General features: G+C 34.2%; 1 protein-coding gene across 1 annotated transcript in view; it reads right to left on the reverse strand.

Moving 5' to 3' along the window:
• CNTNAP2 (contactin associated protein 2) overlaps positions 1-14,069 on the reverse strand; it is a 1,031,572-nt gene that overhangs the window by 585,339 nt on the left and 432,164 nt on the right. Inside the window, exon 4 of the mRNA XM_071429755.1 lies at positions 1,533-1,680. Within this exon, the coding sequence (XP_071285856.1) occupies positions 1,533-1,680 (148 nt within the window). The remainder of the gene's footprint in view (positions 1-1,532; positions 1,681-14,069) is intronic.

The raw sequence follows: 14,069 nt of genomic DNA on the forward strand, positions 1-14,069 counted from the left end.
TACATAGAAGCAAGTATTTATTATGGTGGAAAATTAACCATGTTGTAGTGTTTGGTGTACTTAAAACAGCACGTAAAACATTTTAGCAGTATGATGGTAAACACTTGTTTATTAAGAGCCATGTACTGAATAATCAGAGTTGTACCTAAAACTTCAGAAGCTAAATCTCTTTGAGTTGTAGGTAACTTTAGTGAAATCTACAGGTCCTCAGGCAACAGATTTCATAGAAACATGGAACAGTTTGTGTTGGAAGGGACCTTTATAGACCATCTAGTTCAATCCCTCTGCAATAATCAGAGATATCTTCAACTAGTTCAGGTTCCTCAGAGTCCCAATAAATCTGAGTTTAAATGTTTCCAGGGATGGAGCATCCACTGCTTCTGTGGGTAAATTTTTAGAGTTCTAGAACTCTCATTGTAAAAAATGTCTTTCTTATATCTAATCTAAATTGACCCTCTGTTAGTTTAAAAACGTTATGCTTTGTCTTATTGCAACAGGTCCTGCTCTTATATTTATAATCATGTGTACCCCCAGCACAGAAGCATCAATACTTTAGCAAGTTTGATTTGATTTCTCAACTAAGTTCCAGCTGTTGGGAAATTCTCTGTGATTCAATATACATTTTTAAAACATTCATTGCATGGAAATAAGAAAAATAATATCAAAACTCTATTCCTCATGGTTCTATTGGTGTTGAAGGAAAGTATGGATTCTGTTGACTATCTAATAAAAAAAAAACAGTTGGAATCACAGCTGGTTTTGGTAGTCAGGATGGCAAAGGACTCCAATAGGCCTTACGTCACCCAAGGAAGTCAGTGATGAGTCTTCCACATTTTATTCTAAAGTCTTGTTATTGAAAGACAAATCTCAAATAACATCTTCCAGCTAAAATACCAACAAATCCAGGATACTGCCTAAAAAGTACATAGAAATAGGATATCATAAACTCAGTTTTGCCAGCTTAAGCACTGGCTGGATTGAATTAAAGGAAGGGCATAATCTCCTAAAGCATTATCAGTTCTGCTTTTAGCTGTGGAAGCCGTGGTACCATTGCTCAGCCAGATTTCAGAAGAAATTCTGAAGTCACATTCAAATAATCTACAAAATATCACAGAAAAACGTGTCAGATATTTAGACAGAATTGTAATTTACTGCTTTAATTTTATCTCTCTCACCAGGCAATAAATTATGCCCTGTTTCCATTTTATATTTCAAGATCCAACATGACATTTGTTTGACCGTGATCTCTTCTTTAAATGTCCCAATCAAGCTTATACAGTAGCCAAAGCCTTCTAGAACAGAAATCATGAAGAGAGAAAGGAGCAACTTCAAAGCACTATTGCAAATTCCAATGTTGTATCTTTCAGAGAAGAACAAGCTATCAACCCAGAATTAAAGTTCCAACAAATATTTCATGAAGCCCTAGGTAACACAACTAGACTAAAGTCTTTGACATTCAGATTTAAGCCAAAATTCAAAGTGAGTTTTTATTTAGGGGAGGGAAAAAAAAGGATCATCATGGAAAAACTTACAGTAGGAGCAACCGTAGACTTCAATTCTTAACCCAATTTGGCCCTCTCCATTCCAGTCCAAAGGAACTATCCTCACATAGCGAGCAATAACTGGATGCTGTAAATCATGCCGGACCACACTGTCAGAGTTTGTATTTCCAGGAAATGCCTAAGGGAAAAAAGAAAAAAAAAAATCAATTCTAGTGCCTTTATGGTTGGCACTCCAATAGGACTTATGTCACCCAAGAAGTCAGTGATGAGTCTTCCACATTTTATTCTAAAGTCTCGTTATTGAAAGATGTATATGTATATGTATTTCTGAAGAAATACATATAAAATTCTATAATACATGCTCAGACACTACTTATTCAAAAAATATATCTTAGAAGAATAAGTATTTTGTTCCATGCATAGTAGATCCAGGTGGTGATAGATGTAAGGAAGATGCACAGGATCCATTCTTTGGTGGACTCACAAAACTAAAACATGTTAACAGTTACATTCACCTTATTTTTTTTGTGCTGCAGCTATTGATGTGCTAAATGATGACGATGGCACTCCTCACTTCATAAATAAGTTAGTAAGAGACATTAATTAGTGTCTTTGAAGTACTTATATATTTGGGTGGTATAAGGAAATGAACAGTCCTCTCTTCTGAGCTGAAGAGAAGACAAAGGAAAGCATACAGTGAACAACGACAAAAAAATGCTGCTGAGCAGTACCTGTTTTCTTAATCTTGTTCTAGGAATCACAGAACTTCATGGAGGGAATAAAAGTTTTTATTCCATTAAATATGTATGTTTTACTGAGCACGCAAGATAATGCTCCATAGTTCAAGAATAAATTCCATTTGGAAATGTTTTTATTTTATGATGCTTGGTATAATCTTATCAAAACCCTACTAAATGTAGGTTTGCTGGTTGTTTTGGTCAATGCTTATTTGTAATTTTTTTTTTCATTTCCTAGAAGTGTTATGGTCAAAGGAAGCTGAATATAGGAAGACATGATATTTTCTACACAATTTAATTAAGTTAAAGAAGATTCACAGAATTAAAAGTATTTTCTATAGCTCTCCAAAATTTTTACTCTGACTTGTGATTTACCAGTCTTTTGTCAGAAAGAGAGCTGATCCCAGCAGGTACATGACATTTCAAGTGTTCCTATTGCTATATGAATCAGTAACCTCTGCTGAATGCATAAACATGGTCAACAGAGAATAAGGCAGTCCCAGATTAATAAAACACATTCCATTTAGTCTCCAGCAGAAGAGTATCTTTTAAACACAGCCTTCATTTAAATAAATGGGAAACAGTAATACACGCTTTGTGGATAATGCAAATGCCAGGCCAAAATCCATTATTGCAAGACTGAAAAATCAATTTACAGGACCTTGAAAATTATGCACAATTGCTGTAAAATCTCCTTTTCTGGCCAATATGATTTAAAAGTATAATTTAGACCCACAACTCTAATAGGAGATTTTTTTTTTTCTAACAGGGAATGAATCTCTGGCTAAAAAGAAAAATAAAATAGAGAGTTTTACAATAAGAAACCTCCTTGCAAAACTATTTTTTTCAAAAAATAGTGTAAATACCTGTATAAATTAGACAAGTTTTTCAGATTATTAATCTCAATAAGTCACTTAAATATTATTGCCAGATATCATGCTTTTTCTTTAACCCAAACTGGGAAAAATATCAAAATGGCTCACTTATCTGTAAAATACTGTCTCATGAGCCCAACTCCAAAATTCTTTCTTCTATAAACCATTTCTCTTCTTGTATTGGATACTAACTTCTGTAAGCTGCTTCATATTTCAGCTCACATTGCAACAAAAAGACTGGGATAGTTATTAACCGCTTTTCCCAAAGGTAGTGTTCCACAGGACAGCAACAGAATAAGAACAAAAAAAGATAAGAAAATAAGTCCCCAAATCCTTTCTAAACAGTGTTTTTGAATGTATATTAAATGGAGCTTTCAAACATATTCACCAAGACTTTTGTCACTTCTTAAGAAGAAACTCTGTTTAGCTCCAAATAATTTTCAAACTTTAACAGGGCAGGTTTATAGGACAGATAACATATTTTAACAGGCCAACTAATACAGTTTAAAGTTAACAAATTAAATAAATAATAAATAATTCAACAGAGTTTAGAGCAAAAATTATATGGTTTTTAAATTTCACTTTGGCTTTACCAGTATGCTTCAGCCACCCCACTGTACATAGGGACACTGGAGAGACATTCAGCATAATTATCTTTGCACAACTGAAGAACCTGGCGAAAAGTGAAGGTAAGAGTTTGGCAAACTTGGAAGCAAAGCTATGTAAAGTTAAGATTCAGACTCAATTTTTTCTCCTGTACTCAAAGAACAACTACATTCTAATCAATAATTAAAAATGGTAGAGCTAAATTATAAATTCACATAAGTATTGTTATGAAATAGCACACAGCTTAAAAGTAGTGTGTAAGTAGATCTGGCCAAAATGTTTTCAGCTTTCTTTAATAGGACAGTTTGCAACCATTTTATAGTACTCAATTCTATAGACAAAGAAAGAACATTACAAAATCTCCTTTTGAGAAAATGCTTTTTACAATAAAGGGTTAAAAAGAAATTCTCAGCATTAAAAAATTTATCTCTGAAATAAGGAGGCACAGAAATGCCTGAAAAGTGAACAAAAGTGGACACTTTCATGCTTTAACCAAGGAGTAAAATGATGGAAGGGTGGTGGTTAGATCCTCAACCAGATAAACAAAAATATATTTGAAATCTCTCGGCTCTGTGAAGCAGAAAAAAAATCCATGTATTTCACTGAAAACCATCATCACATATATACAAGAGAATCTAACTTAGTTAAGGGGAAAATGAATTCTTCACTTCACTTAATTCAGGTGAAGAATTCTCCATCCAAATTAATGATCTATTCAGAGATGAGTACTAAAATTGCTTCAGTGTAGGCTCTTTCTAGGATGATATAAAAATAGGGCAATGCATGGAACAGGAGGATGACATTTCTTTTCTTAAATGAGGAACTACTAAATTTTTTTCATATCTTTCTTTAATTACTAGTAATTTTTTTCACCACTTTGATTTTCTACCCACTGTTATACCTTGATAGTTATTTTTTGCCTTTTTATAAAAGTAAGAAATAATTTATGTCTCTGAATTTCTGGGAAAAAAAAATCTATGCTTCTAGCTTTATTTTGACACTGCAATAATAAAAACAGTACAGAGTCTGTGTTCCCTGGGACTATAGCTCTATAAAGAGCAGAAATAAGAAATAGAAGTATCATTATAAAACATGGCAACATCCACAGGCAGGCAGAATATGTCATCAGGAAATATAACTGGGGTCTTTTTGGGACTCCAAGGTGAGCCAAGCTGACTAAACCTTGAAATTTCTATTTTATAGAAAAAACCCCAAATTCCAAACCAAATATTTTTTTCAAAAACTAGAAGGATTACAAAAGTGAGATGTTGACAGCTGTGGTTATGGCTGCCAGCCCTCTGACAGCACAAAAAAAGAAAATCTGGAAACTGTTTTACACTTGAGTTTTCAGGAATCTGGACCATCAACGAGCAGAGCAGGGCTGGCTGGGTGCTGGAAGCTCTCCACCAGCAGTGCAGTGGAATGATGTTTGGCACTGCAGGGCCGATCAAATCCAGGGGCCCTAGAAAAATTCACATCATGATCTGGTTCTGCACAAGCTGACTGAAATCCACAGCAGATTTCAGAGAAGACAAGATGTTTAAAAATTTGTTCCTACTTTACTACTCGGACATTTAAGGAAAAAAAGACAAAACCTGAACTTCATCAATTCCGCTTTGCTGGTGAAGATTTGCTTAATACCGATGAAAACCCAGCCCAACTGTGTCATGCAAACTCAAACAGCAACAATAAGAGGATTGGGTAAACGAGAATGTAAGAGATAACTTTAAGAAGAAGGGGAAAAAAAAGATATAAAAGGAACATGGTTAGGAAAACAGGTTGCAGAAAGAAAGAATACTGGCAAATGAAAAAAAAATAATGCATCAGAAAGTAACAGATCTAGGTTATTTCCATTTTACCTCAGTTTTGACAGGTTGCTGTACTGTCATCTGTACTGTGGGGAGTAAAAATAAGTCATAGGAAGCAGTAATCTTTTCCTTAAAGAAACATTTCTGCATTCTGTCCATTGAACAGCACAATTAGTAACACTACAATTTGCATACTCTACTCTTTGCCTAAAAACAAACATGTTCAAAGCAAAATAGCATATCTACAGCATTCTGCATAAGCACCTCACAGAGAAATGCATCCGAATAGAAAAAAAAAGTATCTGAAAGTAATTAAAAGCTATAGTAGGTATTTCCCTTATACCAAATGATGAAGTCCTCAAATGATTCATCAGATGCTGAATTTCATCTTTGAGGTTTGTGGTTTTAAAATGACCAGAACTCCTAAGAGCTCAGGGTTAACAACAAATGGGATCAACTAAACATTATAATGCTGATGATGGTGAGCTCGTAGGAACTTGATTCTATTATCAGTGCTAGCAGTAAATCCCAGTTTCAGTGGCTATCCATATACTTCCCTCAGCCATATTTCTCTCTTTTATATAAATGTGTGTGTGTGTGTGTGTGTGTGTGTGTGTGTGTGTGTATTTATATATACAACCCCAATGTTATGTGTGTAATGCTAAAAATTTCTGGAACACTACTTAAATACTCATAGTAAGGAAGGCTTTCACTAGAATTGAGTACACTTTTTCATCCTATCCTCCAAACCTTTCCTAGCATTTTTTAATCAGATCCATCTTTTTGTTTACCTTACACCTGTGACTGTGGTCACAAGGGTTTTCAGGGTGAAGAAGAGACGAGAATGTTGACTCTATGATCAGAAGGCTTGATTTATTATGTTATGATATATGTTACATTAGACTATACTAAAAAGCAATAGAAAGGAAAAGGTTTCTTCAGCAGCTAGCTAAGCTAAGAATAGAAAAGGAATGAATAACAAAGATCTGTGTCTCAGACAGAGCAAGAGCCAGCTCTGCCATGAGTGGTCAAGAAATCCAAACACCCACAGGAGACCAATCACCTGTTGCATTCCACAGCAGCAGATAACCATTGTTTACTTTGGTTGCTGAAAACTGCAGCTTCTCACAAGGAAAAATCCTAAGAAAGGATTTTTCATGAAAGATGTCTGCGACATACACCCTTATATTCTCTACTGATTCCTAGGAAGTTTACTTTCAAGTTCAAATTCTCTCTTTGTATGCTGAAAGCATATTCCAACCATGCATTCAGCATAATTTAATGAATAACATAATGGAATTATCATTACATCTAAAGACAAAAGCAAAAAGCTTATTTGCTGCCTTTTGGCCTTTCACATTTTAAAACAAAACAACATGATTTAGCAACATAACATTATTGATCTTTATAACAAAATACGCCAACATTTTATAGCCTGATAACTACTCTTTTACTCAAAAAGAACTCAACCTCTTTTACTGGAACTTTGATTTTTTTGGTATTTTAACAGAAACCACCAGAAATCTCTAGTTTTCAGAAAAATTTTTAAGGAATATTGTCATTTTTATTCACAGATAACTCGTAGGGATTCAGTTCTGTATAATATACCTAGAAAATGTTTTTAAAACTTAGACAGAAAATTGAAGAGCAAGATATGATATCTGAGCATAATTTTAGATACCTGAAAGAAAAATTACAAACATGAGATTCATTATTGATTCTGTGAGTTTTAATGTATTGATGTTTTCAGTTTTTCTTTTAAAACCAGAAGCAAATGAAACTCCTATACACAAACAAACACAAACCAAAAATCCCAACACACTCCCAACTACTACATCCAGAACGTGACTCAGTAACTGGATGTAAGTGAAACATTCTTTTGTCTTCTAGCACTGTTGTAGGATATTATCTTTGTTTAATTTACTTTGAGTAAAAAAGCCTAAACAAACAAAGAACTCCCTATCCATCTTGCTCATAAATCCCAAACACAAGAATTAAGAGCTTTTCTCATACTTCTACATACCATTGTTCATTCTTTATTTATGCACAGAAATATTACCACATTATCTGAAGTTTGCTAGGGAAACTGACTTCTTTTAAGGACTGGACAGCAACCCTTTGTTGACTTTGTATCATTGGAATACTTGAGGCAGGACATCTGACAATACACGTGTGTACAGACTGAAGGGTTTTGTTTGTTTTTCTTTTACCCGCAACTCCATTTAATAATCCTATTTCCCTGACCTTTAGACTCATGAACAAGGGACACAGACATATGTATGCTGTTAAATTTTACTTTAGGGGACATCACAGCAAGGGCACCAACAGCGTCACGTTTCTCTACTTCCTGAAATTGAATACACTATTCCAGAGATGTGTGAAATATCTCAGTGGCAAAGATATTCTTCCCTTTTTGGTAAAAACACCAAACATAACCTGTAAAATTTCTAAAACAGATATTAACAAAGCTCCTAAATTATTTTCTGGTCAGTATAATGAAGAAGAAATTTTAACCCCTATGCTGAACCATATAGGTTTTGTTCCACTTGACATAAAATGGGAACAATCCAAAAATTCTTTTGAACCTAAGCTATACACTAAAAATATTAAAATATAATTAGGGTTGTAGAGTCAACACTGCTAGTAGAAGTTATGTTTCCTGCAGAGTCTTAACAAATTCCTGAATATCATTATGATATTAATTTATGTACATAATTACCTGCTATTAATTCCCCAGAGATTCATACAGTTCCCAGAGAGAAAATTGTGATTATTCATCCTGATACAATAAACATCTGAGGCTGAAATACCTTGAGGTTTTAGCGTGGTTTGTTTGTTTTTCTCATTTTTAATCATATCTAAATTCAAGACGAAAAACACATAAGCTTGACAGGGAAAATTTTGCCAATGGAAGCCTGTCCTAGTCTTTTGCAATTTGTTCCCAAGATTTAGTATCCAGCATTTACACTTTGATTTAAATTGAGAAAATACAACCTTCCCACCACTGAATAACATTCCATCTTTGTTGTTAAGATCAACTGATTGCTTTATTAGTAGTAGCTTCTGAACACATTGGGGAGGAATAATTATCTTGCTCTTAGTCTTAAACAAACTAAACAGATTTTAACACTTAGACACTGCAAGACCCACTCCAGGAGCAGCATGGGGTTTGATAATGAATAAGACTGGTATCTCTAAGATAGCTCCTTTATTTGCATGAGTGAATGAAGTACACAATGTCCATGCCTGTGGACTGCCAGATGGGAATGGGTCATCTCCCATGAAGTCAACAGATAGAGTCTGCCCTACTGCACAGGTGCTGGATTCTCTTTGTGACAGTTCCCATGTGATGCTAGACAACAAAGTTGCAAAAAAATTTTCTGTGGCACTTAGTATAGTTCCAGGGAGACACAAAATGATTAGGTAGTTTTGACTTAATCTTCACTGTCTCTGTTCCACATATATGGAATATGCAGTAAAAAATTAAATTATTTTATGGGGTTGTAAAAATAAAATAATTCTTATTAAGCACTTTGTCAAGTATTCACATGGGTCTCTAAATTAGAAAGCTGAGCCTTTTGTGGTCAGTGAAGCAAAGTGGGAGATAGGAACTAAATTAAAAGCTTGCCACTCTTCAGTTGCTGCATAGTGCAATATAAATTTTTCTACATACAACATAAATGCATTCTACAAAATAAAGAATGTGATCAACACCTTAGTTCCAAAAAGTTGCCCACTGACTGATTCATGTTAAAAGAAAAAGAATACAAAAATCAGTGCAGAATGGTTGTACAGACAGGATAAAACCTGCTTTTTTTCTACAGGAGTTGTGAGATTTTATTCATTAATACACAAAAAATTACTTCTGCTACATCTTCTGTAGAATGAAAGAGAGACAGGAAGAAAATGTTTCCAAAACACCTAAGCACAATTGCAATCATTACTGAAATAATAACAGCAACAGCTCTCTGATCATTGGCTGCTGGTCCACAGAACTCAGCAGTAACAGGAGCTCTCACCTTGAGAAGGTCAAACACAGAGGAACTCAGGTCCTTGGCTTCTTTCCCTCTCTACTACTGATGTATTTAGAAATTTTTTGCACACTTTGATGATTTTAAAGTAGCTTTTCAGTAATTTTCAGAACAGTACTCCTTTCCTCTCTCTTGTCTCAAAGCTTCTTGTATCTCTTCTGCACAGCCCCACTACTCTACTGGGTTACTTGTCACCCAAGCTGTTGAGGCTGTTACCAGAGGGCACACTTAGGAGAGGAAAGCACAAAATCAGCAGTGTCATTCCACACCACTGACTTAGTGCTTTGGATTAAAAGACTAAAACTCCCTGCAGGAAAAAGTACAAAGTCAAAATCTGTTTTAAATACTGTTGAGAATCATCTATCTTCAGTAAGGGCATAGCAACTACAGAAAGCTTTTTAGCTCTTAATTAGTTAAATATCAATCTAAACAGCAATCTTTACTCATAATAGAAAATACTGATTTGTGACTTCAGTTTATAACTATAAATAAAAATTACTGCTCTTGTTGGTTTTATAGTCTTTTATTTTGATTCATATGTAAATCATGATTATTAACAGTTAAGATAAACTTTTCTCAGTTATGAATAGTTTTCATTGCTATGTTTCATTGGCAGAAGAGTCCAGAGACTGCTTTCCAGATCATTCTAATTCTGACTAGACTATTAGCATGAAAGAAACCACTGTGAAACAAAAGTTTGCATATCTGAAATAGTTGCAAGACTACAATTGTAAAACAATCAATGGGGAATAAAGTCTGGTTATTCTGTATTAATTGCTTTATATATAAAGTTAATATTGTATACTGAGATAAAATAAATAAACTTTGAACACAAAATTTAAATAAACAGGTGCTTTTCTTTTATACTTTCAGTATCTATTTAATGCTGGGATTTTAGTTAATTGCAAATAGCACTTATATTCTCCACAATTCAGATAAGCTTCCCAGTAATGGGAAATAAAACTGGATTAAAAAAGCCAATAAGCTGTTTTTAAACATGTTTCAGCTGTCTTTAAATAATATTAAAACATTACAAAATTGATTTATAATTATAGAAACATAAAAATAATGCATTTGAAATAATTTTGAATCTTTTGGGGGTTTTTTGCATGCTTCCAAGTTGCAAAGTTTATGAAATAAATGAAGTTCACATATAATATTAAGTCAAGATTTAGCAAAAAATTGCTAAAGAAAAAAAGGAAAAATAGCACTATTGCCATCTTCATTGCACTAACATGTTTCAGTTTCTGGCTGTAGATACAATACTCTCATAGTATGTCAAGATGAAAGAAAATAAAAGTAACCTATCTAAAATATTTCACATACACTAAAGTTAGGAATTCCAAAGGGTGATGCAGCTATCAATGTCAACCATGATACAAGAACTCACTAATCATTTTCCTTTCCTTTCCTCCTGTTCACCGTAGGCAGAGCTCATACTCTAAAAATCCTGATCTTCATTAAGATCTTCCTGAAGAAGGTTCACAAGTTTAGAGCCTTCCGGTCTGTGAACCATGACAAGAGCAAAAAATTAAACCTGTAACCAAAATGTAACCATGAGATGAAAATGTCAATGAAAGATGTCCATGAAAAATGTGTAGCTCCTTTCTAAAACTCAGTGTAAGGTTAAAAAGGGTTTTAGATGCAAAGAATCATAAGCAAAAGGGCATGCAAGCAAACACAAAATTCTTGTCTCAGGAAGAGTACCTGGAGTAGGATTCCTCAGAATACTCTTTTCAAACTGATCAAAGGAATATTACTAAGAAATCCCCAAAGGCAGAATTACAGTATGTGATGGGCTTCAAACATGCCAGCTTGTCCTTCAACTTGAATTTAATAGCTGCTCATCTTTATAGGGAAATAAGGACAGTTTTAACCACTTGGCTTTTTGAAATGATACCAAAAAGCCACCAGAATATTTTATAAAGGAATGAGGAAAGAAATATCTGAATTGTCAGAAGCAACCTCTTTCTTCAGGGATTTATTTTCTTTTTTCCTTTTTCCTGCTAAGATGAGCATGACTGAAAGAATTTTGGGAGAAATGCAGAATTCTTGTGTTTCTGCTCAAGTCCATTCCCAGTCTTCATACAAAAAGTGTGTAGTATCTATATGAGAAGTTCAGAGTAAGAAGTAATCTTTGATTTGAAACCCCTGTGAATTTAGTAAACTGTTAGATGTCTTAACAAAAGAGACTATAATGGAATAAGAAATACTGAAGGTCCTATTTTTGTTTTAAAGTGTATATTTTTATTTCATCCCATTCCCTCTTTTGCAACTGCATGCTTTCAGAAGTTTTATTTTTCCCTTTTGCAGAAATAATATGCATCTAGAATTTCCATGTGCTGTTGTTTTGTTCAGGTTTGCATTAACTACTACTCCAAAGGTAACTGTATAGACATCTTTTAGTTGAAATGCCTTCAAATGGCTGTTAGCATCTGAAATAGGAAGATTTTCATAAATCAAACCTTTGTTTAATAATCACCAAATGTAAATATAGTTTGAAAACAGTAATTGAAAGAGGAAAGAGTTTTAAAATTTTGATCACCTGTCCACTTCTTTCTTTAAAATTCATTAAACAAGTACCAAAGTGATGTAAAAGCCTAATTTTCTTTCAACAGAGACTTCCTAAATTTAATTTTAAGCTGTGCCATAAATCTTAGGGGATTGAACATTAGAGTCAATTGATTACTAGTTGTGTGCAAGTCATTTTTTTTCCTCACAAGCATTGGCAACTTTATCTGACTCAGATATTTCTGGTTTATTTATTTTTGCAGCCAGGATACATGCTTCCCTGGCCAAGGAGGCAGTGAAATTTTGAGTTTAGCATTACTTCATTGCACTCTTTTCTATCACTTTGCAGGATCAACAGCCTGCATGGCCACTAACTTAAAAGAAAAGATAGATGTCAGTAGAGCAACATTGTTGTTATTGACAGCTTCATGTGTCTGACTATTCATATAGAAGGAGAAGGTGGATTTTCTGATGTAAAAAGATCTTTATTACTTAGGTCCATTACTTGTTTTACATGATTCTGATTGCTTGTGACAAAGATTTGCTGCAGCACAGAGAAGATGGTTATGGTTCTGTTCCTATGCAAAGGCCCAAATTGATTGGGAAAAGGCTGGCAGATACTCAGTGAATCTTTTTGTTAATTTTTTTTTCCTGAAGCTACGTCACACTGACACTGCTGTTTTCCAGTCAGGGAAAGTGTTTGTAGCATCACCAGCTTTAGCAGAGTGAAGATGCCATTATCTTGTTGCTATTAGTCTGTTATATACCTTTCTCTAAAACTAATACAAGAGAAACCAAAAACATCCTTTTGTGGATATTTATAGGAAGGAGGAGTGGAAAGACAAAGGTACCGGGATCTCCATATCTTTCGCTTTCCCTGACTTCTAGACTTATTTATTTACTGCCTGGGAGTATTTTGAAAACACGCTTGCAAGTGCTCAGAACGATTTTGGAGCTCTTCAGATGAAAGAGGCCATCATAATGTTACTCTGTTTCTCTACAGGATCACAGAAAGCACCTGCAGGAAATGCCTTTACAGACATTTGATAAAACTCTGTAAATACTTGTAATAGCATAAGCACAGCAGTCAGGAATGACTGCTGGCAGTTGTGTTTGCTGCTTACTTACTGTGTGAACTGAGACTGACATCCCAATGCCTCTGAAACTCATTCTGCCTGTAAGACAGAGATAATTCTCTTGCAAGTGTTCGTTGAGAATTAATTAGCTATTATTTATGCAGTGATTCTTTAAAAACAAAACAAATCCATTCACTGATTTTTACATCCCTGCCATAAATAAATAAATAAATAAATAAATAAATAAATAATAATAAACCAAACAAAAAAAATCAAAGAGATTCATTGACTTTGGTGGACAGAGGAGAGCATTATGATAATCTGTTCTGGAGTTCAGCAGACACAATGCCAACTCCCACGCAATAGTTCAGTTAACAGTCTGGGATATAGTGCATCATTCATGAAGTTATACTGTCTTGATTCCAAAACTGAAAGTGATAAAAATATCAAATTTATCACACCCCTACAGAATCTTTTCCATACTTATATTCAGTGTTAATATATGCATTATTTCTACTTGGTTTGTTCATCTAGTCACTGGATCTTATTATGTCTTTTGCTCTATATCTAAGAATAGTTCACTATTATGGATAACTTCTTTCTAAGAACCTGGGAAACTAGGGAGAAAATACTCACTGTGTTGCTATAACACTAAAATAATCAGGTAATTAAGCAAAATATGTAATTTGTCTGGGACAACTTGCAAAATGACAACATGACCTCGCTTCCAAAACCTTTACAGGCTTTCTTTTAAAGCCACTAGCTTCCCTCCTCCCTTCCCACAATGGATGTGAAAAATCAGGCTAAAATAACAGCATGGACTTCCATTCATTTTTTGTGGAATTCATTCTGTTGTCATGTCACTGACTTAAATACCAAGGTTCAAAACAGGATCACCAAAAGGTTTCCAATTATCATTACAT

Source organism: Agelaius tricolor, unplaced genomic scaffold (assembly GCF_023055355.1).
Source record: "Agelaius tricolor isolate 1412-34295 unplaced genomic scaffold, bAgeTri1.0.p SCAF_6, whole genome shotgun sequence".
Classification (NCBI taxonomy): domain Eukaryota; kingdom Metazoa; phylum Chordata; class Aves; order Passeriformes; family Icteridae; genus Agelaius; species Agelaius tricolor.